Genomic DNA, 27744 nt, shown 5'->3' on the forward strand with positions numbered 1-27744 from the left:
AAAAAAAAAAACAAACAAAAAACCCCCAGCATTTATACTGCAGTGGAGTAGCTGATTTCACTTTAATACAAAAGGTAGAAAGGTGCTTTAAAGCAGTTTCATGATTAAGTCATAAAATTCATTGTGGAAAATGAAGTCCCAGAGCATGCCTGTGTTCCCTTAGTGGAGGGATATGCAGCAGCTGTAGTAGTAATTTATCACATGATTACCAGCTTACTGGTGGAATGTACATTACCCATTTCTGATATAAGCAATTTTTATGCATTATCCAGCAGTGAAGATGTCTTCCCCCAAGCCAACATGTGCTGTGTGCTCTGTCCTTCTCATGGGGAAGGATAAATCTGGCATTTTTAACATCTGTATTTGGATGCTGACCCTGACAATAACTCTGCCCAGGTCTGCTGGTGAAGATGTGGACAGAATGGCATAGTCAGCATACTGGCTCTATTATAAACAGATCCACCAGAAATAAGTTTTGTAGGCAAAAGAAAAAACCTTTGAAGTTTATTGCTAATGCTTTCCTTTGCTCCCGTTAAGCACACTGCGGTTTGCTGGCATTTTTGTCAGGGAATCAAGTAGTTATCTGTATTCCAGCTGCTCATGCAAGTTATCTTAAAGAAGTTGGTCTATCCAAATAAGAAACAAGGACATAGGCAGACTTAAGCATAAAGACAACATCTGTAAGAACTAAGTGCTAACTTTACACCACAACCTCTACAAGGTCACCCTCTGATTACAGAAATAACTAAACCCAATGAACTATCACAAAAGGAAGTAATTCCTTCTGTACATGGTTTTTATTATTTACATAATACAATATAGCATAGATGTTGGGTAGCAGGATTATGTGCAATACATAAATATGAACTATCTGTACATGTTTGCATATCTAATAACTCAGAAGAACAAAGTTAGAAGCAAAACCATGATGCTTTTAATAGGAAAACTAAGACTGAACACTGCAATAAAAATCAGAAGTTCAGTAGTGCCTTGTATACATACCTATTTACAGATGAGAACAGGTATTACCACAACACTAGTCTAAACTGTACTTGTTTATATAAAAAACACAAGTTTCATACATCACAAAAACCCCTTCCATTATAACACAGAAGTGATATTACCAGACAAGCATCAGTGAAGTATACTGCCTTTTCTAGTTGTTATTGTACAATGCTGTAGATAATGCAGCCCATGCAATACACCCAAGAACACTACAGTCCCACACTCAAGTACAATTAAAAATGATAAAAGCAGCCCTCCAAGAGTGGTTCCAGCTACCACTTAAGTCTACAGCAGCCATGTTGTATATGGTTTTCCATGCAGAACGGTGCAACTGTTACAGTTAAAACTAGAAAAAAATAACTCCTAATATTCTTTTGAACTCAGAACACACAGAACGTAAGTATTATATGAATAATAAACTGCTCTAATACTTCAGCAACTTGCTCAGACACATGTTGCTTGACAGAGCTGCTGTGGTATGCTTAAAAACATATGTAACTTTTTTTCTGTAAACCAATCTTACAATATTGTGCTACACAATATTTTTAGCTATGCAAGGAAAAGCAGACAACTGTTGCAGGCCAGTTCATAAGTTCCTAGCAGGACAGTTCCTTTGGGAACCTATTTTCATCACTCTAAAGTTCATGTCATCTTTTCCAAGAGTTTTCTTCTCACACGTATCTGATTTTTTCCATTTTTCCTCACTGCAATTGGTAAGTGACTTTCTTAAATATGGCTCTAACATGCACCTTACTAGGATGTTGGACTCCTTTACATAGCTTACATTCTGCTGGAAAACAATGGAGCATGGAAACTAAAATTAGAATGAGATTTTAAATTACAGAAGTAGACTGCCAACCTTTTTGATGTACCCTTCTCCAAAACAGGCACATAACATTAGCCAAAGATTATATACCTCAAACACATCTCAAAAGACAGATCTGCTGCAAACATGCAGATAGCATATGTCTGTTTGGCACATGTGAACTAGAGAGTTTGTCCTCTGTGCTGTGTATTCCTGTGCAGGTTTCTGATCATCCAATTATATTCTGGGGAGCGCATATATATTTTCAAGGGCTGTATCTATCCAATTCTGCCTGTAACAAACATCCAAACAATCTGAAATATCATTAAGACAGACAAGACTGAAAGTAAAGCTTTGGAGAACAAAGGAAAATGGCCATGCACCTGCTCTTTCGTGTTTTCCTAGGATATATTTAAACAAACAGTCAGTCAGTCTTTTTGCAAGCAGGTTAGTTTATATTCTCTGGATTTTTTCAGCCACAACAACTGGGTTTTCTTTCCTGATTTTTGCTGCAGCTTCTGCTTTGTAATCATACGGGCAGTTATGCTTGTCAGAATAACGGTGAAGTCCACAAAATAAGTTTCCACATCGGCAGTCAAATCCTGTTCACAGAAAAAGAACCAACATCATTAGGAAGCTTCATGTCTAATTAAGTTGTGAATTAAGGGCTTAGTCACTACAAAGGGGATATGTTTGTCTACTCTGACATGCAGGGTAAGAAAAGTGTACTAAGTTGCTTGGATTCTGAAGAAGCAAATAAATTTAATGGTACAGATATTTCATCAAGTTTAATTTAGCAAGAGGCAACTATTCATATAGATCTGTTCAAAATGACAGAGTGTTCTCATACCTGTAAGGCCAACTTTCTTTCTGCACATGAAACATCTGTTCTTCTTTGGTTTGGGCAGTTCAGGAGCTCTCTCTTCACTCTGTGATGTGCTAGGCTGAGAAACTGATGGGCTTGGTTGAGTAACAACTGTTAAAGCAAGCAAAGGAAATAAAGGTTAAGTTTCCTTTTCTTGACTTCACTAGCTATATAGTTGCATGCACGTATTTCTTAAGGATTGATTCCCCCTACTAAGACCCCAGTGTTTGCTGTCTAAAGTACTACATAGACTCATCTACAAAAGTATAAAATCTGGAATAAGGATTTTTAGGTACTCTGTCTTCCCTTTTGTCTCTACACAAGGGAATCAGATTTTCCCCACAGTTCCACCAGCTAGAAAATAAGGCAGTTTTTACACCTATACAGGTGTATACAGATATTAAGGGCTTGGAAAGCACTCCAGAAGTTCCATGGACCCATTCAATATTTCAAAAATCATATGATCAAGTAACATTTAATCTAAACCAGTAACAATACTGTCACAGCTAAAGTTGCTGAACAGAGGGAATACCTGTAGAGAATATAATAGGAACATATTTTAGAAACAAATGAAATTCAGTAATGTGCTACTATCATAGTACTGGATTACTCTGCCACTACATTTGTGAAGTCAGATGCCTAAAACAGTTCAGAGAGACAGCAAGCTAGCAAGCCACTGATTCTGTGACAGATCCAGAACATAGCTACAACACACAGTTCAAAAGAGCCCTCATGTTTTTGACACTTCCAGCTTTAGTGTTCAAACAGGTATAGTCAAAATGAGTCATTTTTCAATTGCCTCTGTCATGAACACTTTCAGACAAACCTGAGTCACCTTTTACTTAAGTTCTATGAAGGATAAAAAATTGTCCTTTTGTGAACTTCTGTGAATCTGTTAATTTTGTTTAAAAAATTTTTTTTGTTTTCAACCAAACCTTTTTTTAATATCCTCTTTATATCCAAACTGGAATGGAGAAGAGCGGAGAGGTGTGTTTGTACACAACTAACGCCTGCTCCTGGTACAGTTTTCCTGAACACTCCCACCTGTATGATGACATTTATTGTTCTAAAATAGAACAAACTAAAAAATGCATTCCAGAATAAATGGAGTATATAAGCTTTAATGACCTATTTGTAATCAACTTCATGCCCACAAATAGGATTTGTTAGCTGGGATTCTTTTGGATCAGTAAGTGTTGTATCACATGAAAAGTGGATTTTTTTCCAGACATGAAGAAACAGTTATGTTGACTGTTCTTCTATCTTTACTCTTCATACTTGTTTAAAATGGTGTTTGCATTACCATGTTCATAGGTATTCTAAAAACCAGCTCATGATTACCACTAACACATAGAAAGTCTCACAATTCACCATACGACAAGAGAGTCCTGAGTCAAGACTTTAAAATCTAAAACAAGATTTAAAAGTGACAAGCTGTCAGAGGTAACAAGGAGCCTTCAGTGCTCATCACCAAAAAATTTCATACAGTAAAACAATGGTTGTCAATATTTTTGCATACATTACAGCAACAGTCCTAATGAAGAACTAAGGCCATTTACTACCTTTATTTTGTCACCTTGCACGCATCTTTTTCTAAAAAAGTTCAGTGTCAGTTCTATTTTGCCAAGTCTGAGGGATAGAGAAAACTATTACAGCACTAGCACTACAATCACCACTGCTATTGGTGGTACTTGAAGTAATTTCTGCTGCTGCTTTTGTTTTTTTTGATAAAATAATTTGTCTGGATGACTAATGTTTTCTAGATGAACAGATATGATCCTCTGAACTTGTCTTTAAATCCCAAGGAAGCAGTGTTCAGTATCAGTTAATCTGTTTGAGAGCCTGTGACCAAAAAAACGGGTTAAAAAAAGCAGTATCACCCATTGGATACTATGCACCTTTGCTAACAGCCATCAGCTACGGCTTTAAGAAAGACCAAACACCTCCCAAAAAGTACGGTCAAACTCCTTTTAGATTTGTTATATTTCTAATCTGTTTAAAAATTAAATGTTAATCATAAGCCACGGCAGATGAAAAAGAGGAACCAGAAATGCTTACACACTTTGCAATTTGGTGTATAGCTAGCCAGGGGGATGCTTCATCTGCATCAGAACCAACTTATAAATACAAGCATGCATGCCGTTTCAATCAGATGCAAAAGAAAACGCAGAAGGGGCAAATCAACAGTGACCTAAATAACTGAAGTCACAACATGCACTAAGAGAAAATGAAAACAAGAGGAACAACCTTTACCATGCCTAACATGCCAACAAGGAAGCAAAGTAGAAACAGCAACTTCCCAGGAATCACCAAGACAAAGATATAGCCTAGTAGATCACTACACAAAACAGATGCTGAGAACAAATCCATCTAAGGGAAAATGTTACTAACCACAAGTATATTCCTACTTTGCATGAAGAAACTGTGACAACTGGCAGCCCAGAAACTGGAAAAGTGATGAAAGTGATCCTAGGAAACTGTAGCAGCACATTTCCTGAAAGGGCTGCTGAACAGGATCCTTCCCCCTGCAACTAAATCATGTTCCAAGAAGGAAGAGCAGTACCCAACATGCAGCAATGGGCAAGACAAGATAAAGGACTCTCCTATTCTTTTATGCCAGCAGAGTTAAGTCTGATGATGAGTATTTACCACGTTCAACCTTCTTAAATGTGCTTGTGAGTAATGACTAGGACAGAGGCAAAGCTGCCTATATTGCCCCCTCCTTAAAGCTCAGAACAAAAATCCTTTTTCATCAACCTGTGGCTAAGATGAAAAATACTGTAAACTGTAGTTGTTCTGCCATGATAACAGGAGCCAATATAAATGCATCGGATACTATCCTAACAACTCCTTGTCACAAAAGGTTTCCTTTAGCACAGAAGCCAAATCCAACAGGGTGAGAACAACTCCAGTCCTCAACATACTGAATTAATTTTATACCAGAAATCAGAGTGTTAATCATCAGGTAAAGTGCTCTAAATGATTGCTGTCTGATGACCACAGAGTGAATAACTGAAAAAATGCTGAAAGTTGGAAAATAGTGGTTACTGGCACCAGCAGACCTGCTTTCTCAGTAACAGCTCAGATTCAGTTCAGATGAAGCAGACCCCCCATCGCTAAAACAGGTTTTCACTTTAACAGTGTTCCTGTTGGCATGTACCCTTCTCCATTACCTTGGTCTTTTCCCTTCCCAACCTTTAGCTCAAGAGGTTACCTTTTATTTTACTTGATCAGTTTACTTTACTTGAATTTTACCAGACCAGTTCTCCTATTACAAGGCCAAAAAACTTAGGAGGAACAGATTTTCAGAACTGGGCAGGCCTTTATTAACTATTATTTTGGTCTGAAATTATTACCTGTGGATACTGTAAGATGTATTACCATCACGCACAAGGAAGACTATCACCCGTCTGCTAGGATAATAAAGACTAACATATTCCTAGTATTGGAGGGGTGCCTGAAAAAAACCCGTACAAACACAGGCATCACATCATGAATTTTGGAAAATTTCCTTCATATGTAGTCTAAAGATGCACGTGGGAACAGCAAGTCTACGGATGAGAAAAGTTAGCCACATGCCACAAAACGACAGCTACTCAACCTATATGCAGAAAGGTCCTACAAACTGGAGAACAAAGCTCTTCTCAGATCCCGAAGTATTAAGCCACAGTGACTATGTGGGACTGCCACTCAAAATTAAAAACCACTCCAAAACCAGGATTTTCAAAGCTGACAATAGTTTTCCTCATCTAAACCAGTATGGCTGCTGCAAAAGAGCATGCCTACTGTAGGTATTTTCCCACTGAGATTTCAAACTGGAAATAAATTAATACAATGCTTCAGTTGAACAAAACCTGATGAAAATAAAACAGTATTTCTTTTTAAACCTCCCCATATCAAAAGCGATCAGAAAGGTCTAGCAAAGTAACACCAAAGTTTTCAGAAGCTTCTCTGACTAAAAATTTAACCAAAATAAGATCTCAACAGCTTCAATATATGACTTTGAGGGCACTACTAAGTGGTAAGCATACCAGTAAAGTCTTAAAAGCACAAAAAAAATAATTGATTTTGACTCGATGCAGCTAACCCCAACATCCAACAGGGAAGAACTGAAAAAATTAAAACAAGAGAGAAAAAAGGTAAAGTCAAAAGGAATCAGAAAGACCTTAGACTGCACTTCCACTGTACCAGAGCAGAAAGCTATACCAGAGATTTTGCAATCCTTATATTGTATATTAACAAAATGGACGTGTATATAAAATTTTAGTCTGAAAAGATGGACAGTATTTATTATGCTTTATCAAGATTTCTGAGAGTAAATACTTTATTCTTCAGGAACTACAATTGCTATGCCAACCCAGGTGCCCATGATGAAAGGCTGCAGAATAAACTTCCATAATTTTTAATTTCATGCCAAAGAAAGGGAATAGAAATGTTCTGCATTATGCAACTCATGTTCCACACGCCCAGCTCTAAGAGGTGTATTGAGTATCTTTACTGCTACATTAATACAATGTAAAGATACCCCAGTTTCAGTATCACACTGAAATATGGTTTAATTTGGTCACCATGAAGACTTGATGGCTGTGGCGATGTTAAAATAATAATAGCATCCTATCACCAACAAGCACAGGACCAACAGCTGGGTCCCCAGTCTTATTTTCAAAGGTGGACAGTGTCAGGGCTTAGAAGAGATTACCGGTTTCATTTCAGAATTGTTTCAATCAGGAGCATCCACTGAAGCTACAGCAAACATGGGAAACATGAAGACAACCTAATTCTTTTCCACACAAGCACAGTTGTTATAGTAGACAATTTTACCAACAGCCACCAAGGAACTGTCTACAGATAGCAACACCGTTAAAATACTATAGCCATGTCTGAAAACAAATCAGAATGAACAAGGCACTCATTACAAGAAGATCTAAGGAATACCATGCAGTTACCATTTTGAGCCTACTGTATTTCATAAGCTATATGTCTACTCTGTATCTTACAGTATTACCTGCAACACACTGTACACATCACAGATAGAACACGCTGGTTCTATCTACAATACAAATGAGGGTAACCCCTAACAGGGTCTCAACCTGAATGCAGGACAGGTGTAAAAATAACTCTAATCATATTGGCTTGGTAGAAAGCCAAGAGACAAGTGAGCCAACCACCATTGCCTGCGATCTTCTGAAGCTGATTAATTCAGGAACAGAAAGTGTAAGCTACAACAGAAAGTGTAAGCTACAACATGGATGGCATTATACAGTAAGTTAATAGTATTTGGGTATTTTTTGAATATGCAGTTTACACAGGATGATAGTCAGCTCAACTTCTGGTTCACTTTCTTTATAAGCAGGGCTACTCTGCAGCTGTGGCTCCACAAAATGATAGTTAATTACATTACTCCCTAGAACAGGGCTACTACTAGGTTTAAAAAACCCCAGAAAACAAAAAAATAACCCCAAGCTTCCGATACGCATGCTGATACTAATTACATCTGGAAACATCCACAGACCTGACCGGAAGCTCATCATTCAGTAAGTTGATGACATAAAAAAAGTACAAGAAAATGCTAAAAATATGCTGTAACTTGAAACAATATGATTGTTTAAACATACTTGCTTTCAAACCAGTTTATTTTTCATGGTTACTATAACTCAATTTGCTTTCTTCTACAGATCTTTTATTTCCATTTAAATACCTGCTTAAAAAACCCCAAACTACCACATGTCTTAAGGAAGGGCTCCACTATGCCTCACCAATTTGGTAGATATATTGCTCTGATAGCTTAACACAAGGAAAGGAAAGAAGTCTGCTAGGGTTTGCATTTAATTCCTGCAACTCAGCATGGCAAAAAAAGCAACTATAAATCATATTTCTAGAATGCTTTGGGTGTAATCTGACTTCAGACAAGACTGTATTAGAATTCAAGCCATAAGAAGCGTAAAAGTTTACCAAAATTCTATAGAAAGTATTTTGTAAATAGTGCTCACTTACCAATTTCAGTTTGGACATAAGGCCTTCAGATTTCTCTGATTTATGAGCAGTTCAGACACAACTGCACTGAACACATGCCACTGTTCAATTACAGTTGAACTAAGAAATGGTAAGTTATAAGAAAACACAGCACATTAGACATGTGAATTACAACCAACTAGGTCAGTTACATCCAACATGCCTTTCTTCCTTCAAATCTTAAAATGCAATTAATTGTCTTGGCACTGGATTTGTTCTGAATGAGAATACAGGTTGCAACCTCAAACTGTGTGAAGGGACAAAAACCTAACAAAAAAAAAAATATCAAGAAAAATAAGTCTATTAAGTTTCATTGTTCTCAATTTCACCATCTTCGCAAGCCAGTTGCTTCAATTCCAACAGCAAGCAACTATAATTTTATGCTACAGACTGTTAAAAAAATAGATCAGTTGACCAGATGTAATTCTATTTTTAACTTTCTGGCTTGTAAGGGAAATATCCTAAGTTTCGCTTGCCCATGACAATCTGGCAGAAGGGACTCTTACATCATACTGTCGACATTAAAAGAAGAGCAAGCTACTTTGCTTGAAGGTTACATTGTTTGTTCATGATCTGTTACTCTCCGATAGATGGTTATGAAATTCAGTTACTAGGGTCAGACTGTGCTTACAACTAGACTGTGTTTTCATTAGCAACTCCCTGACTGTGGGATTAATTTAAGAGAATTACACCTCACAGAAAGTATTAGCTTTGTTATGAGGTGATGTGAATTATTTACCATTGTTTGAGTTCCTCCTTGAGAGGAGAGACCAACAGACATTGGATGCTGCTGGAAAAAGCTGGAGAAGAAAAATGCAACTAGTCCAGACATGACAGTGATTTTTATAAAGAGCTTAGGCCAGCTTCTCTTGCCTGCAAGACAGAGATCAATGTGCCACTGAATACAGCCAACACTGTATTTTAGATATCCAACAAACGCTAAGAATAGTATGTAAGGACACTATCCTATGCTGTCTACAATCTGTGCCAAACCATAACACTTAAAAAAGGAACTTGGGCATTATAGCAGCTAAGGCTGTCTCGCGAACTTACAGGTATGTACTCAGGAAGGCAGTTTTGATCCACAAGTTTTTTCCAGACACAAATAAGTTCTCTGGTAGTTTTTCTAGCAATCTCTACACAAACTTGTGACAGCTTTTACTAGTTTGAACCTGTGAGATTATTTACAATACGTAAGTATCTTGAGAGGCTTTTGGATTTTCTTCCCCTATTCCAATCAGTACAGTGCTGTGTGACACTATTATAGAGTTGACCCACAGTACAAGAAAAACAGGTAGTATGTCAACAATAACTGAAGACTGTCCTTTCACCTGGCAAAATGACAAACTCTACTGGCAGTTCTAGTAAGGGTAAAGTCACCTATTACTTCACTGCTGCTACCATTTTATGTATTCCTCTTTCCTGCTTGCCACATTTCAGGTAGGAAATCATAACAAAGCAAGATGAGTTTATAAATATTGTAGTGAAGTCTGAATTACTTCTCAGTTACATATAGAAAGCCTCTTCAGATGACAAGAAGTTAATACTTGCAAAAATCTGTCCGTACTTAGTGAAAAACCCAATATATTGTATAATTGTACTTAAGTTCATGTCACAGGATCCTGACTTAGCATGATTTACTGCAAATGGTAAAGTACTCTGAACAAATACTGAGGAATTAAATATCAGGCATGAGAGCAGTCTTTGCTGGCAAAGATGTATCTAGATCAAAACCACTCTTACAGAGTGCTGAGCAGCATCTGTTGCAATTTTCACCTCACTGACTTAAAAACTAAGCAAATTAAATTTTATCTTCAGCTTGAGTCAGATTTCCTACTAAACATCAGCTTTTAGCGTTTTAAGACTTTCAGAACTGTTAATTTTAAAAAGCATGGATACGTATAACTATGGAACAAGTGTGTTAAGATACACATTTGAACAAATTTATATGAATTCAATCACTCACTAGTTGTAGGTAAGAAAGCTGCCCCCTCCCTGCCCTCCCTCCAAGAAATAGTTTACACTTTAACTACTAGAGCTACAACCTTCCAGTACAAGAGTAAAACTTAAATTGACAATTCACACCCAGCAATTAAGGCTGCAAGTATCCTATATCTGCAAAGCAATGCTTTTGTTAAACAGCTTTTCCTAGCATTTTTAAACCCCATTATTCCCTTCACCCCAGTCTCACTCTTGTGTAGAACGGAGTTTATTAAGAACTCCATTCTTCAAATGCAACAAGCCATTTTGACCGCCATGAGTCAGCAGGAATTATACTGCTAGATAATACACAGAAATCCCAACTTTTTTACCTCGAAACTGAGCACTTCACCCAAATGGAATTTGAGAGTGCTTTACTTTTAAAAAAGTTTGGGAGCCAAAACCACCCTCATGGCTGTCAGTTTTTTAACTATCTTTATTGTGGCACTAGTCCATTTTCTTGATTCTGGTAAGAGAGTACTCAGAAAGCATCCTTAACAATGACCTTAACAGTTCCTCAAGACCATCACACCACAACAGGAGACACCTACTTAGAAAGTAAACAAACCACCAGCTTCTGTTAAGTCCCCAGCTGTACCCAGTGTTAACTCTGCAAACATACCTGGCTCAGTCTCTGTTTTCAGTGTTACTTTTTCCTCTCTTGAAATGCTCATTTCTGTCATTTGTTGCGTTACAGGCAAAGCGGCAACAGGCACATTTCTGTTTAAGTACAGTGAAACATGTTGTTTACATTAGTTTTACATTCATAATAAAAGTTTAAACTGTCCAGACCCATTAATAAACTACCTGTTCAATTACTAACTATCCTCAAAACACATTTTTTACTCTGTTTTAGTTTCCTTAGAAGAAAACAGGCAAAGCTGTAGCTTATTCTCCAGATAAATCAAATACATCAGTCAAACACCAAATATTTTAATCAGTTCTCATTTACACAGACTCATAAAGCACTGTAAGGTAGACTGTCCCTTTTTCCTCTGCAGAAACTCACTGCAATAGGGCAGGACTATTGCAGGCCTTCCACTTGCTGCACACTCACAGCTCATTCAAACCTCAAAGTAATACCTTCATCTTACCTTGATTTTTCAGATGTGCTGCCAGCAGCACCTTCACAGTTGTTTAAGCTAGTGTCTGCTCTCTGTACAGATGCAGAGTCTGAGGTAGGACTGTTTGAACCACTGGCTGTTCCTATGTAACAAGAATTTGACAAGTTAGTTATGAAAAAGTTGTAGAATATGTTAGTCAAATAGTCTCGTATACAGCTATGAACCGTCTGCATACGATCTTCACTGCTACTGCATACTACTTCTTAAAAGACAGGCTAAATATATTGTTAACAACCAAAATACAGAAATTGTATAAGAATATGCTAAAAGAGAGGGAAAGCAAGTTATGGCTGAATGCCAAATGGACCAGAACACATTACACAGAATTTTTATCTTTCATCTTTACTGTGATTTAAAGTAATATTCTCTTTGATATTCATTGTTTTAATACACAGCTTTCAGAAGTTCTCCTGAAAAAATGTTCTGGGATTCCCCGTCACCTTCTATGTTGTATTTTAAAAGTATTAAAAAAACCAAAGCCCCACACCCTTACCCATCGGGCTGATTCTATCGCTATTCTGCTGTCGCTGAAGATGCTCTTTGTAGCAAACTGAACACATCCCATTTGTCCTAGGATTTCCATAAAATCCACATCCTGTACTACACAGCATGGGCCCTGGGGTCTGGTTTGTCTCCTGAGTCATCTCGATGCTGTAAATAAAACCAAGAACTGCATTAGGAGCTGGCATGTCACCAAAATCAATTACGGGGTTATAGAATTAAAGTATGTCTGCTCACCCTACACCCCTCACCCCCACCCTGAAAGCGGTATCAGCATTCTTAAAGAGGGTTATATGGATGTTAATATACCATTCAGTACCGCAACTGTATTGCTAAGTAATGTCGTTATGAACCTTTAAGAGAAGAAATAGTGTCATCATAGTAATACTGAGAAATAATGTACTTGTTGGGCACAAAGCTGCACATGCAGGTTATGACCAAATTCAATTTGACAGCTAAAAAAGCCCTTTATTATCAACCTCTGAGCACTAACAGGGATATGGAGAATAAGCAAGACCAAGTTCATGTCTACTAAACAGTTTTGGCAAATAACATAGCTTATTTTTTCCCCCCAACTCCAGTAGAAGATCTCCACTTCTTCAGTAATGTTGATCTCACATCATTTTGATGGTAATTCCAGTATTAACAGTTCCTACTCTCACATTTGTCAAAAAGAACAATAAAAATCCCTGAAGTATTGGCAGCGGCCATTTAAAGACTGTATTCCTATCTTTAGAAGGAGTTTCCAAAACAACACTGTGAACACTCCTTGTGTATGAAACCTAATACTAAGTACTGGCAACAACATGTGTACAATGGGCCCTTCAACCAAGAATCTAAAAAGCATTTCTGAAATAAGTTTAAACTAAGCCTTATTCTTCCAAGAGAAATAAAATTTACAACTTTAAACTGTTGAATATGTTCTATTACACAGCCTACGCATTTAAAAAAAAAAAACAACAAGGCAGCCAGTTAGATCCTTTGTCTTAATAAAGTTATAGCAAGGCTTCTGAGCCTCCCAAAGGCAGACAATGCTAACTCTCTGCCATGAACTGCTGAAGTTAGGCATAAAAATACTTCACCTTCACTGCTGGTTAACCTCTGTAAAGCAAGGTTAGTAGAAAAACTGAACAGCAACGAAATCCTTGATTCCCAAGGGCAATAAAATCAGAACACAGTAATCAAGCAATCTGCTACAAATTGAGGACACATAAGAATATTGCACTTGTCCTCCCAAAATTTAAATTTAGCAGAAGCACTATACATGGCACCTGGAGACATTTTAGTGTAATTTCTAGATTGCTGTCTTCCTATTCAGGAACAGTCACAGTAAGAGTACACTTGACTGCTAATGCTTGTGAGAAATTGAAAACACCTAAAGTAAATTGATTACTGTGTATAGAGAAATGCTTCTATATAAGAAAGAAGTATTATTCTTATTTTCTTAATCATGAAATCTCACACCACAAGTAGAAAAACTTATGTTAGATTAGTATGACAACTGCAACTAACAGCTGCCTTTGTCTAGTTAGTTTCTGGGATCAAAGTAAACCAAGAGCAGGAGAAAGTAAACAAGAAAAATTAATCTGCTTGCCTGCTGGTGGTCATGGGACCTCATTTCCCACGTAGTAATAACTGTATTATTTATGCCTTTATAATACCTTCCAGGCATAAATAGTTTCCTTTCAGGACTACAAAATAGCTTCACACTTACAATGATGCAGTTTTACAGCCATTACACACCAGTCAAGGGAGTCAGAAGAAACCACGACCCACCTAGAAAAATCTAAGAAAATCTCATCGTCTATATTGTAGACCTATGTCGATATAATACAAAGAAAGCCTGTACTTCTGCTCTTTTATTAAGCAGGTAAGCTCAAACTGCTATCAAACACACCACCACCACCAACCTCGGCTGACTTGCTCCACTTCCAAACTAGATGCTTGCGAACATGTTTCACCACTTACTAAATCTAGCTTTAGGTGCTAATGCTGCTATTAACCTACTACAAACCAGAGTCTCCGCAGCTCCTTTGTCAGCACATCCTTCCACTACTTGGAATGCACGCCCCTCACTGGAAGGTCAAGTCGCTGTAACCCAACGCTTAAGAAGTCGCGTTTCTCCGGACTCTGGGAGGTGCCCCGGCTGTTGTCCCCTGTGTTTCCCCTAAGCCGCCCGCAGGAAGTCGGCGTCCCTGCCCACCGCCAGCAGGCGGTCAGCCGCCGTGCGCTCACCCCGGCTGACCCCGCTCCCGCCGCTTTCCCCCTCGGCGGGCGCACCGGCCGTCAGCTCCGCTCCGCTCCGCCCAGCCCAGCCCCCCGCCCTCCTTTACCAGCCGGGTCCTGCTCCCCCGGCGGGGCGGCGGCCCGGCCCGGGTCACATGGGCAGCGCCGGCGCTTCCGCCTGTCAGACGGCTGCGACGAGACTGGCGCTCCGCCGGCCCCGCTGCCCCCGAGTCCCGTCTGCACCCCCGGCGGGCTGCTGACTCCTGCGCCGCCCGCCCGCGAAATCCGGTTGCCCTTTCCGTCCAGCGCGGAGTGCGGATGCTGAAATTCAACCCAGAAAATGCAGCATCACCAGCCCGTCATCCCCAACAGCCATTTTCGCTGCCAGCTCGTACGGAGGACGGCTAGGTGCGATCAAGGCCTAGCGGGCGGCCACCGTTTCACAAATGCACCACAACCTTGAGGGTGGGTGGTTAAACCCAACTATGCCTATTTGGAGGGAGGAGAAAAAAAAAAACATAGAATAAAAAGAGGTCTCGTTCTACCACCAACAGGAGCAGGTCTTATCCTCAGGGATGCTCCTGCTTAGCCCTGGGACCTCCGGACACAAAACGGGAGCCCTTTTATTCAGCGTGTGAACTCCAACGGCCAATTCATACTGCTCGCCCTCACCGTTACCAGTGAAACCCGGAGGGGAGCGTAAAATCCCGTCAGTGACCCCGGCCTCGCACCGAAGCCGCCCTTCCATCCCCGAGGCGATGGCTGGGCCACTCCGTCAGCACGGGCACAGTCCGGGTCCCTACTGCAGGCCCTGCTGCTACATCCCACATTCTAGCGTAAATACGGAAATAAAGACCCCAACGTGCACTAATATCAACCATAAAACCCGAGAACTGCGTGAACGATGGGCTTGCTGACCTAAATACTTACCTCAACATCCTCCCCTCGAAGAGGGGCCACAGTTAACCAAGAGACACACAAGACAAAAGAGGAGTTCACCGAGGCAGCTCAGAGCTCTCACCCCTACACGGCCGCGCTGCGCTCGGGGGAAGCGGGGCGAAGGCGGACCGACACCAGGCGCTTCCCGAAGAGGGTGATGCCCGGCTGGGTGAGTCAGACAAAGGGGGAGCCGCTGCCAAGCGCCCGCAGCGCGGTACGGCTTAATTGCACCCCCCCGCCGAGGACACCGGAACACAAAAGCCGCGGAGGCTGCCGGGCTGAGGAGCAGCGACGGCGGGCGGGGGTGCCCCAGCCGGGACTGCAGGGCCGGGCCGCCCCTCGCAAAACCCCTGAGTCACGCCCGGCCCGGCCGCCGCCAGGCCCCGCGCCGCTGCCGGCCCCCAACGGCCCCGCCGCCGCCGGACAGGGCAACCTTACTGTCTCGCCGTCGGCGCTGCCCCGCACCGGCCCGGGCCGCGGCCTCCCCCCGGGCCGGGGGGGAGGAGGCCGCCGAGAGAGGCGGAAGGGCCGGCCGCGGGGACCCCCGGGCACCCCCTCGCCGCCGTGAGGGCCCGGAGAGCCGAGCCCGAGCCAAGCCCAGCCCGCCAACCCTCAGCTACCTGTTCCCGGCGGGGGCAAGAAACCCCGCGGCGGGTGTCAGCGGAGGCGCCGCGGGTGTCTCCGGGCGGCTGCAGGGAGCGCGCAGGGCGGGGGTGCAGAGCTGGCAGTGCCGCCGCCGCTTCCCTCCTTTGTTCCAGCAGCAGCGGCGGCGGCGGCGGCCGCGTCGACAGCGACGGCCGGGCAGACAACGGTGGCGGCGTGAGGCAAGACGCACCGTGCGCGGGGGGCGGGCGGCGGGAACGCGCAGCGGGGAGGGGGAAGAAGAAGACGAGGAGGAGGAGGAGGGAGCCGTGCCCGCCCGCCGGCTCCGCCTCCTCCCCGCCGCCGCAGGCCGTCGGGGCATGCGCGCTGCCTTCCAGGGACTGTGAGGCGCGGCGGGGAGCGGGGAGAAGGGTTGCAGCCGCCTGCCGGTGCTGCCGGTGCCGTTGCCGGTGCCGCGGCCGTTGCCGCGGCCGTTGCCGCTCGCGGGGCAGGGTGGGGCGGGGCAGGGCAGGACGCCGTTCCCGGCGACGCCACACAGCTACATCTGCCCCGGTACGGAGGAAGGAGCCGTGTGCAGAGCGGCCGCCCCACCCTGCCTGGGGACGCGGCCGGGGCGGCGGAGACGGGGCGGCCGGGCGGAGGAGTGGCCGCTCACCGATAGCTTTCCAGGTCCGCCCGGGATCCGTGCGGAGCGCCTCAGCGCCGGCACGCGGCGGCGTTCCGGAGGCTCGGGGCGCTTACTCCGGCCTCGGAACGTGATCGCGATGAGAGCCCTGGGTGGGTCTCTTGGCTCTTGTCGGCTTACAATTTCTTACGCGTAAGGCGATGCTAAGGGTACGGCAAATAAGTACTGAGAAACTTTTCTAGGGTCTGTCAGACCCAACGAGTGGACTGTGGTGACGGGGGTGCCTAGGAGGCAGGGATGACTGCCTGCTGGGTGGTGGTTTCTTTCAGCTAGATGTCAGTGCTGAGAAGTTAGTTCTGCTTGTTGTGAGCTGTGCTGATTTAAAAGTCTTGATTTTTGCGTGTTTGTAAATGTACCCGGCCAAGAGCGGAATAAGCTCTGCGCTATGCAAAGGTGTCACCTTGAAACACGTATGTTTCAGGCCACTGTGTCAGGTTGTGGCCCCTGTCCAACAGACCCATTCCACCTCGTGCCCTGGCCTCCCTGGGGGTTTGCCACAGTTCTCACAGGGCCACGTATCTTCTAACTGAATGCTACTAGCTCTTGGCTGTCACCGTGTAGAGTAACAGGGAGGACCAGAAGACCAGACCTTGATTTGCATTCAGGTTTGCAAATTTGTGGGTCGTTGAACCTGCAGATTAAATATTTCTGTTCTTCTGTATGCCCAAACTGTGTTTTGAAGATGGTACAGGTACAATAAATAGACTTCATGTCTACTGGATGTTGATGAAGCTATTAAACTCAGAGGATGTGGCACTGATCTAGGTGGGTAAGACAGTAGGAAAGGTTGAATTGCATTGGAGAGGGAATTAGAAGGTCTTGGAAGCCTGGGCATCATGGGAAGAGAGATAAATCAAAGGAAAGAGAATAAAGCTTGTTATTTTAGACTTACTGCTCGCTCCAAGAGCAGCACAGGGTACCTGGTGGCTTCACAACACTGTTGGTAGGTATAAGAGGATTATTACTTGCTTTGGCATAGTAAACTACGGGCAATAATTTTTTTTAAGGCAGTGTTCCTGGGAAGTGGAAAATACATGGATTCATACAAGCATAATACGTTTTTCTCAAGGATAGTACATCTTCAGCTGTAAAATTCAAAGTTGCTTTAGATAAGTGTTCTGAGTAATTCACCTTTTCTTCAACACAGTTTCTGCCATGTTCTAGTGATATTCTATGGCAACAGTATATTGGGGCATATATTTATGTTCCTCTATCCCACTTAATTGGAAGAAAACAGCTAGAATTGGAACATATGGCTCTATGGGAAAGACCACAGAAATCATTAGAAAGTTTTTTTTACCTGATGTGTCTTCTAGAGCTTATCTTTTTCCTTGTTGACAGAGAAGCATCTCCTGAGACCCAGAAGTTTTGGGTAGGTGGAATTGCTCAGTGCTGCAGTATAGCCCACTCCACAGAAGTATGGGGCACTCTGCTGCAGAAGGCTGCTGTTGTGCAGTGGAACAGCAGCTGCTCTATAACCAATGTTTAGAGTAATGCCCCTGTTATCTGCAGTGTTTGGGCTGTTAGTTCCTACTTGGTAGTACAAAATATTTCAACTATTACAAAAAACATTTAAGCACGGCTTCCTGATTTATGATGTAGAAGAGAAATCTTCTGAGATCGCTGCTCTCAAGACTCAACGCTGAGAGTTGGATATCTTTATCACTTTGAAGGGAAAACTGTAAAAAGAAGTTGAGATGTGTATTATTTTCCCCTTGCAGAGATTTTATGACCAGAACCAAAACTGAGGATGACAGTAAACCTCATTGTGAAAATTCAAGTTGGTCTACTAGTAGCCCCAGAGAGTGACTTTGGCCTCTTTTACAGTGGCAGGGCTGAGGACGAAGAAAAGTTTCAGCTGAAAGCCATTAACTTTTCTGTCTTTTTCCAAGGTAAATCTCAAAAAGCAGAGTGATTGCTCAAGAGGTACGTCAACAGACAAAGTTTGTCTCAAAGATAAGGAACCCCAGAGGAATGAAAAATGGGTGGAATTCTGTACTGAGGTCCTTTGCCTACATGTTCTTCTCATAGTTTTTAACTTCCGTATGTAAGCTGTCTTAGAAAGGCAGTATTTTTCCTGCAAGTCTCAGGCCTAGACACTAGGAGAGTGCACGAGTATGTAAGAGTATCACATTTTTTTATGGCGTTCTGCAAACTGGGATGCCCTCCAGTTTCCCAAGCCACAGAAAAATTATCTCTGTGACCCTATGCATATTTACCAGAGACTTCTAACTTCAAGGCTTAGACTCTGAGACCATCTGTTTGCTTTGGAGTCATTAGGACACATTCCCACTACACAGTATCTTAAAGAAAATAGGTGGCCCTTAAAATATGATACTTTTTTTTTTAATTTGACGTAAATTTACCTGCAAGATCTAGGTGTCTTGTGAGATCAAGAGCAAAAATGTAGCAGCATTGCCCCAAAACAGAAGAGAACTTTCAATTTAAAGTGCTGATTATGAATTTCATTGCCAGCTGGGTGATCATAATCTTCTTCAGGGCAAACTCTCACATAATTAAAAAAAAAAAAAGGAATAAAGTAGTAGCCACGCATTTTACTTAATTCAATGCTAAAGAGCTAATTCTACCTCCTATTTTGGAGATTATCTTATCCTTTAAGAGCTCGATACCCTCAAGAATACTATGAGGTTCACGCAAGCTGCTTTGGAGACCTTTTCTAACTTGGGATGATTGGAATATCAGGGACCCGTAAAGGTAGACCACTCCTCAGCATTTTACCCAGAGAGTAAAAGGGTACCTGCATCCTTAGAAACCACAGCTTTAGAAAAAGGAGATGATTTTGGACCTTACATTGGTCCACTCAGTGGCATCATAGGTAAGCTGTGCTTCTGAAGAAGCAGGCGACTTTCGTTATAGAGAGGGAATTTTAAGCAAGTCTTTTCAGGTGAGCATCAGGTAAGTCAATGGGTAAAGCAGAAACATACACCTTCCACTGGTTTACAGCTATCGTTCCTGGTTGTATTTTGTGAGTTATTCAAGGATGTAAGCACCTGGACCTTGGCAGGTGAGGGAGGCAGGAAATGCCTAGTTTGGGAATCTGAGGGTGACAGGTTATGGAGCAAGGTTCTGGGCACTCCTCTGATGAAGGGCAGCTGCCCTCAGGAGAACCTTGAGGTGAAATGTAGCATCTCTGAAATGTTTTGGTGGAGATGTGTTGTTTTTGAAGAGATGGTGAGCAGTCTGACACAGAGGAGACAAGTGCGCAACTTTCCAGCAGATTCTTTTCCTGTAAAGTGTGTTAGTCTACCTCATGATACATAATTCTGAGCTTTTACCTAAGGAGGGTAGTAAAAGGCTGCCAGTACTTTCTCCCCCCTACTTTTCTTCAGTAATGCTGACATTTGAGTGATGACACATACTCTAATGGTCTCATCTTCATTGTAGGCAGTAGAAGGAATGTAGAGAATGACTAGAGTACAGGCTCTCTGAGGTCTTTTTCTGTATTTGTGTACTACCTAACATATTGTGATCCTAGATACAGCTCTTGTTTCTAGGTACAACTAGATAATAACAGTAATTATTATTATTACCATGGAGAGTTTGAAAGAATGACTCATTATTTGCATGATTACAGAATAGGAAGGTCTGCTGGCAAATCTTTATATAACCTGTTTTCAAGGATATATTTGTGAATATCAATTTTAATGAACTTTCCTCATTCTATTTGGGAAAAGTTCTGCTTTAATTGCTCTTTATACAGGTTACTGAAATGAAATTTATGCACATACTTCTTGAATTAATGCACCGAGTACCTCAGCCTTTTCTGTGTCTACTGTGACTAAGACATCCGCTCCATTCAGCAGCAGCTACATACTTTCTCTGTTCAGTTTTTTACTACTGATGTAATAGTGGAAGCTCTTCTTGTTGCCCTTGATGTTCCCGGTATGTTCTATCTCCAGCTGAACTTTGACTTCACTTGATACAGTCCCTACATGCCTGGGCAGTGTTTCTCTATTCTCCCTTTGTAGGCTGTCTCTGCTTCCATTCTCTGTATTCTGCCTTTTTTGTGTGTTGGAGTTCTATCATGGGTTTCCTGTTTTGCTGGGCTGGTTTCCTGATATGCTTACTTGGTTTTCTGAGTGTAGAGGTGGGTCATTCTTGTGCTTGAGGATGCTCTTCTCAAAGGCCAACCAACCTTATTGGAATGCTTTTTCCTTCAGAGCTGACTCCCATAGTATCCCAGCTGCCAGTTGCCTGAATGACCCAAAGTCTACTCTCCTGAAGCATGGGCTCGGTGCTCTGCTACTCGCCTTCCTCCCTCAACTCTCAGGAACTTGACTCCACTATTTCATGGTCAGTACAGCATCACCCACTGTCCATTGGCCCTGCTTGGCCCATCCAGTACCTGTGTAACAAGAAGTTATCCTTGAGAATCTCCAGGAATCGCTTGGATGGCTGGCGTCCCAGTGCATTAAATTACTGAATGAGGATGGGGATCTGTGACACAGAGCCTTCCTCAGGTTGTTCTGAGAAAGCTCCATGTAGTTCCTTACTCTGGTCAGTGGTCTGTAACACATCCCACCACAGTGTCACACTTAGCAACCTCTCCTCTGGCCCTGACCCACAAGCTCTCACCCAGACCCGAGTCCCACACATGTGATCTGATCCTTCGTACGGAGGGCAGCCCCCTTCCTCCTCTTCCCTGCCTGTCTCCTGCAGGGCTTGTCCATCACAGCACGCTCCAGTTGTGTAAGCTGTCCCACCACAGTGCTTGCATGGAAAATACCTTGTTGCATGCACTCTGAATATCTAAGTCTATTGTCTTCATTAAACTCTGATCAGTGAAAATGCCACATGTCAAAAGCCATCATCTCCTGGGCAGTCAGGTCTTAAGTTGTTTTTGGGCTTTAATTATCAAATTGAACACATTCAGTTCTATTTGCTGCTTGATAAGATGCAAGTCTGAGCTGTAGAACAGTGGTAAAGGGCTTGGCAGGAAAATCTTCTGTATATTTTGTATTAATTTGAAATCCTGGGTAGTTCAAACATGGACAATGTTATAGTAATCTAGTTACAATGGAGAAAATGCATAATTAGGTATAGCAAGGCCTTTACGTGACTGAAAGGTCCACTTTCTTAAGTGGATAAAAGTAATCTACGTTACCTAAACAGCCCAGAGCAGGTCTTGATTTAAGGCATGCTGAGTTATGAACCTCTGTGAATGCAGTGAATGAGTGCCTCAGATAGGCTGTCTGTGTTGATCCTAGCCAGTGCTTCTCAGTTTCCTTTCCTTGTTGTGCTAGTGGCAGTCAGTCTTGTCCAAACTCATTTTAACTTTCATAACTTAATGGGCTCCCAAAGACATATCAGTTCATGGGCTATTCTGCATAGTATGGCCGCTCTTTGTGCAAGTCCTCCCATCCTGCTCGCTTAGGTCTCATTTTCACCCCTTAAGAGCTCTTTTTAATATTTTGACACTTTAATACTTTTGTGCTTTGTTTTCTGCTGGTGCTTTAGATAGTTTTGTATCAGTGGATTACTAGGTGGTTGGCTTGACTCCTAGTTTAGTTTCCCTAATTGCTGCATTATTTTAAAACAAAAATCAATATGCAGAATATAATCCATAGTTTGATAGCCTGTATTTGTGACTGGAAAACTATATCTGACCACAGGGACTACAGATTTCTGCATCCAACTGTTTTCTGCAACACTGCAAGGAAGAAGCCCAGGTGTTTGTCATCCAAAGCACTGCAGTTGTTTAAGTTACTTAGATCATCTAAATCAGTGGTCTCTGAAGTGGGGTGTGCAAGATGATCCATTGGGGTGAAGGAAGAAAATATTAGAACTTCAGTAACACATGTATGTAACTTCTAAATAAATATATGTGTAGTGGGTGGGCATGCTCAAAAATGTTTCACTGATAGGGGTGCATGATCAAAAGAGTTTGGAGACCACTGATCTAAATGTCAGTCAATCACATCCACCAAACCTGGTCGCTATAAAAAAAGAATTTCACAGCATTCACAGAATTAGCACTGTGTTGTGCGCTCAGATCTCATACATAATTAGTTGTGTTTGAAGAAATACATTGATTCTTTCATAAAGTAATTACTAAAGCTTTTTAACCAAGGCTCAAATATATTGCAGACATTGACCATGTTGTATTAAGCATTGATTATTCAGCTTTAAGCACATCAAACTGGAGACGTTTCTCTACCTCCTGAATCTTTTTTCCGGAATCTTCTGCTGCCAGTCCATGGGGACAGGATATGTGCTGAAATATGAGTATACAGTATGAGTTGGGGATACACTGTTTGTATGTCAGCTGGTCTAAAATCTGTTGCATAGACTAAATCTTGGCTTTATGAGCATGGTTGTTTGACGTATGTAAAGTATGTAATTTATAGAATGTAGTATGAATAGAGATGAGCATTTTCATAAAAATAATACTTTCCAAATTATTCACCAGAAGAGGTTGCCTGACAAAAAATAAAGTTCACATTAATGTCACTAACAACATCATCAGCCACGTGTCCTGAAATGGATGTGTGCATTGTTCATTTACTGAAATCTTTGTTGCTGGTAAATGAGTTTTATAGCATTTTTGATAATGAATATAAATAATAAATAGACTCATTTCAAATCTTGTAAACAACTTCAATTTTTTTCATGATCTTCAAAAATTTTTCTGCTATTGATCTATGTAATGACCTTGAGATCTCTCTTTAGTTTTCCCTAGTTGTTTCATATTTGCATCATGTTCTTTCATGTTCTTTGTTTCAGTTTTGGCTGTCTATGAGTTCTTTGAAAAAGGTGTGTGTTACACTTAAATACATCAATAAAATAAAAATGAAAAACCCTTATGTTGTATCAGAAGTGTATATGGGAGATAGATTCTCAGTACGTTTTCTAATGTCTTGGGTTTGGTTTTTGGTGATTTTTTTGTTCTTTTTGGTAACAGATCTTCATTTCAACTGGGCTGAAAAATGACAGGTAAATACACAAATCTTAAAGACTTCTTTTTCAGTTTTTCGTTTTCTTGGACCCAATTCTGATCTTAGTTGCATCAGTGGAGATTTGGAATAGCTGAATGATAACTGGTAAAAAGTGCTTAAGAAACACTAACATTTGAAATGTAGAAAATCTATGCATGGTTTTAATTCTTGTTGCATCACAGTCAAAAGTAGAAATTCCAGTGACTTTTATGTACTCTTACTGTAAACTGGGGTGAGAGCAGAATTATGGCAATGCTGAACGCTGTTGAATATGTCATTCTGAAGTGTTAGCAAGTTATACCAAAGCATCTGTTAGCTGTTGGGGTTTTCTAGTGGTTTGGTTTTGTTTTGTTTTTTTTTTTTTTTTTTTTGTTTGTTTTTTTTTTGTTTTGTTTTGTTTTTTTGTTTTGGTTGGTTTTTTTTTTTTTTTTTTTTCAATGGGATAGGAGGACAGACAGTTTGCTTTATTCAGCCATGTATCTTCCTCACAATGATTTTCCTGAGAAAAATGCAGTTACCGGGGGTGCACATCCACTTTTCTGATAATCTTAATTTTCTAGGGTTTTTTTACTACTTTTAAATAGGAGCCAGATATGGTCACTCAGACTGCAGGGAATTTCTGCCCAATCTGTTACTTTATTTAACCACACAATTAAACATTGCCCCCATTTTCTGTGTTAGATTTCTCTGTATTTTTGGGTATCTCATAGGCAAAGATCACACTGTTATTTGTGGTGTGGTATGACCACTTATCCAGATATAGAAAGCCTGAAACGTGACCAGGTCTTAGTCCTGGAGGATCAACAAATATGTTTTCGTTTTTTACAAAGGAGGGAAATACAGGTGGACATTGTGACTGTAGTGTTGATAAATGATGAGGTAAGAGGGCTGAGGTAGGCAGAGAAGCTGCATTATGAAAGCAGGTGGATCTGCAGTGCCTGTTTCACAGAATCACAGAATCATCTAGGTTGGAAAAGACCTTGAAGATCATCTGGTCCAACCATTAACCTAACACTGACAGTTCCCATCTACACCATATCCCTCAGCGCTAAGTCGACCCTACTCTTAAACACCTCCAGGGATGGGGACTCCACCACCTCCCTGGGCAGCCCATTCCAACGCCTAACAACCCGTTCTGTAAAGAAATACTTCCTAATATCTAGTCTAAACCTTCCCTGGCGCAACTTGAGGCCATTCCCTCTTGCCCTATCGCTTATTACTTGGTTAAAGAGACTCATCCCCAGCTCTCTGCAACCTCCTTTCAGGTAGTTGTAGAGGGTGATGAGGTCTCCCCTCAGCCTTCTCTTCTCCAGACTAAACAACCCCAGTTCCCTCAGCCACTCCTCGTACGACCTGTGCTCCAGACCCTTCACCAGCTTCGTTGCCCTTCTCTGGACACGCTCGAGTAATTCAATGTCCTTTTTGTAGTGAGGGGCCCAAAACTGAACACAGGAATTGAGGTGCGGCCTCACCAGGTCCGAGTACAGGGGTAAGATCACTTCCCTGTCCCTGCTGGCCACTCTATTGCTGATACAATCCAGGATGCCATTGGCCTTCTTGGCCACCTGGGCACACTGCTGGCTCCTGTTCAGCCGGCTGTCAATCAACACCCCCAGGTCCCTCTCTGACTGGCAGCTCTCCAGCCACTGCTCCCCAAGCCTGTAGCGCTGCTGGGGGTTGTTGTGGCCCAAGTGCAGCACCCGGCATTTGACCTTATTGAAACTCCTACAGCTGGCCTCAGCCCATCGCTCCAGCCTGTCCAGGTCTCTCTGCAGAGCCTCCCTACCCTCAAGCACATCAACACTCCCACCCAACTTGGTGTCATCTGCAAACTTACTGAGGGTGCACTCGATCCCCTCGTCCAGATCATCAATAAAGATATTAAACAGGAGTGGCCCCAAAACCGAGCCCTGGGGGACACCACTCGTGACCGGCTGCCAAGTGGATTTAACTCCATTCACCACAACTCTTTGGGCCCGGCCATCCAGCCAGTTTTTTACCCAGCAAAGCGTGTGCCCATCCAAGCTGCGAGCAGCCAGTTTCGCCAGGAGAATGCTGTGGGAAATGGTGTCAAAGGCCTTAATGAAGTCAAGGTAAACAGCATCCACAGCCTTTCCCTCATCCAATAAGCAGGTCGCCCTGTCGTAGAAGGAGATCAGGTTTGTCAAGCAGGACCTGCCTTTCATAAACCCATGCTGACTGGGCCTGATCATCTGGTTGTCCCGCATGTGTTGTGTGATGGTATTCTGGATGATCTGCTTGTTTGATCAATACAGCAGAGTAATGTGTCATATAGTTGGTGGTGGCTGAATTCTTTGTGTCTGTGTAGCTGTACAGACCCTGCTAGGCTACTGAGCTCTACTTGTGGATGAAATTTGCCTTGTCTTAATACAGTTCTCTGTCTGATGTAAATGTAAACTACTCCTTTTTGACCAATACTGGGACATATCTGATATGAAAGAGAATTTCTTCAGGGCACAGCAATTCTTCAGATTTCTGTATGACATAAAAGGATTCCTGCAATAAGGGAAGGACTTCATTTGGAGCAGGTCACCCTTCTGTCTTTTCAGAGTGGGATTCTTTTCAGCTCATTTGAATATGCAGTTTATAATTTGCTAACCACAGAGATGTAAATATTTTTCAGAACACCACTGTTACTGGTCTATGAATGTCCTCATTCAGTTTAAGGAAGAAAAAGCCCACAAACAACACAACTTTAACTCTCTCTTCACAGGAGTTTTCAGGACAATACTGGTTTTGTTTTCTCTAATTCTGGGAAGAGCTCAGGGATAATTCATCAGTTTGCTCAGAAAATAATTTCTAATCTCCATTCCCTATACCCCAACACTTTCATGTGCTGTTCTGTGGGAATCCCATGAGAACCATAGTATTGGGTCAAAATCAACCTATAGTAAATTTACTCAAAGAACGAAAATTGTGAATGTAAATTGGTGGAACCATAAAAGGAATTTACCCTTTTAAGCTGCTTAGATCCTTCACACAAAAGAGCCCCAGGAATTCTTATGCCTGGGAACTAAGACTGGATCAATGAGATAGAAAGGAAAAAGCTTTACATCTGCTGCAATATGGAGACTCTCGCAGTAGTAGCAAAGTTGTAATAATATGTTTCCAGGGTGTTGGGTGTATAGAAGCCAAATTTATTTTATGACTGATATGGAGCATTTAAAAGGTTGGAGTTTTAAAGGCATAGTTAAAACTTGCATATCAGGACAAAAATGCTCCCCAGTAACAGGAATAAGACAGAGTCCTGCTAACTTTAGAAGACTATAGATTATACGGAGCATTACTGAGTTACTGGTCTTTGAAAATTTGCCTCCTGCTTAAGTTTTCAGCAGTGCTTAACTGAGGGATAGGAATTACACTTTTTGCTGAGAGTGAAAGATACCTTTTGTGTCAGAAGCTATTGATAGCACCTGATTCTAAGTGTTATTTATATTCTTTTATAGCATTAATCACATTGTGTATTATGTGTTATTTATAATTTCATTTGGATGTCAGAGCTAGATATGGGTACATAACAGTCTGCATAATTTGTAGACCAAAGAAAATAGTAATTCTTAAACAAAGTAAACTATTAAATACAATTTGACTTCAAAGGAAAATAAACATTTCAAAAGCAATATTTATGTGCTCTCAAAATAAGCTAAATAAATAAACATAAAAAATGTTCAGACACTTTAGATGGACATACATTTAAATAGAAACACTGCATGTTTTAAGAGAAGTAACAGGGTGGGGGGTGATTTTGTCTTCTGATACACTGTTTTCCTTGTTTACATCTTTGTGCTGAGGAGAGCCTACTTCAGTATTGGGAACTTAAAAGCAGTTTGTTTGAGCTTTGTTCAATTCTCAGGTGTCTAAAGATGACATCCACAAATACATGCATGCCTCCAAAACTGGATAAAAAGTGATCAGTACACACATAATTTGTCTCTGCAAATCTGATTTTTTTTAATCATGAAATGCTTTTCTGGGACAGTAAGGATCAACTGAAAATTTGGGCTACATTGTGTAATGCATAT

General features: G+C 41.7%; 1 protein-coding gene across 4 annotated transcripts; it reads right to left on the minus strand.

Moving 5' to 3' along the window:
* Nucleotides 1-778: 778 nt before the first annotated feature.
* ZFAND5 (zinc finger AN1-type containing 5) lies at nucleotides 779-16467 on the minus strand. Of its 4 annotated transcripts, none has more exons than XM_074811909.1 (6): nucleotides 16078-16467; nucleotides 12285-12442; nucleotides 11762-11873; nucleotides 11290-11387; nucleotides 2661-2786; nucleotides 779-2412 (listed from the first exon to the last, which is right to left on the minus strand). In XM_074811909.1, the coding sequence occupies exons 1-6, from the start codon at nucleotides 16419-16421 to the stop codon at nucleotides 2264-2266; spliced, it is 987 nt and encodes a 328-aa protein (XP_074668010.1). In that variant the 5' UTR covers nucleotides 16422-16467; the 3' UTR covers nucleotides 779-2263. The 4 variants fall into 4 exon arrangements, with proteins under 4 accessions (XP_074668010.1, XP_074668011.1, XP_074668013.1 ...); XM_074811910.1 differs by lacking the exon at nucleotides 16078-16467 and adding an exon at nucleotides 15449-15835; XM_074811912.1 differs by lacking the exon at nucleotides 16078-16467 and adding an exon at nucleotides 14626-14647.
* Nucleotides 16468-27744: the final 11277 nt, after the last annotated feature.

The sequence above is a fragment of the Strix aluco genome, chromosome Z (genome assembly GCF_031877795.1).
Source record: "Strix aluco isolate bStrAlu1 chromosome Z, bStrAlu1.hap1, whole genome shotgun sequence".
Classification (NCBI taxonomy): Eukaryota; Metazoa; Chordata; class Aves; order Strigiformes; family Strigidae; genus Strix; species Strix aluco.

Excerpts from the sequence above, each read along its gene's own strand:
- ZFAND5 (XM_074811909.1), bottom strand. The coding sequence starts at position 16,421 with ATGCCCCGACGGCCTGCGGCGGCGGGGAGGAGGCGGAGCCGGCGGGCG. Across the intron at positions 2,787-11,289 it reads GAAAACAGAGACTGAGCCAG|TTGTTACTCAACCAAGCCCA; the intron begins GTATGTTTGCAG and ends TTGCTTTAACAG. Across the intron at positions 2,413-2,660 it reads AAAGAAAGTTGGCCTTACAG|GATTTGACTGCCGATGTGGA; the intron begins GTATGAGAACAC and ends TTCTGTGAACAG.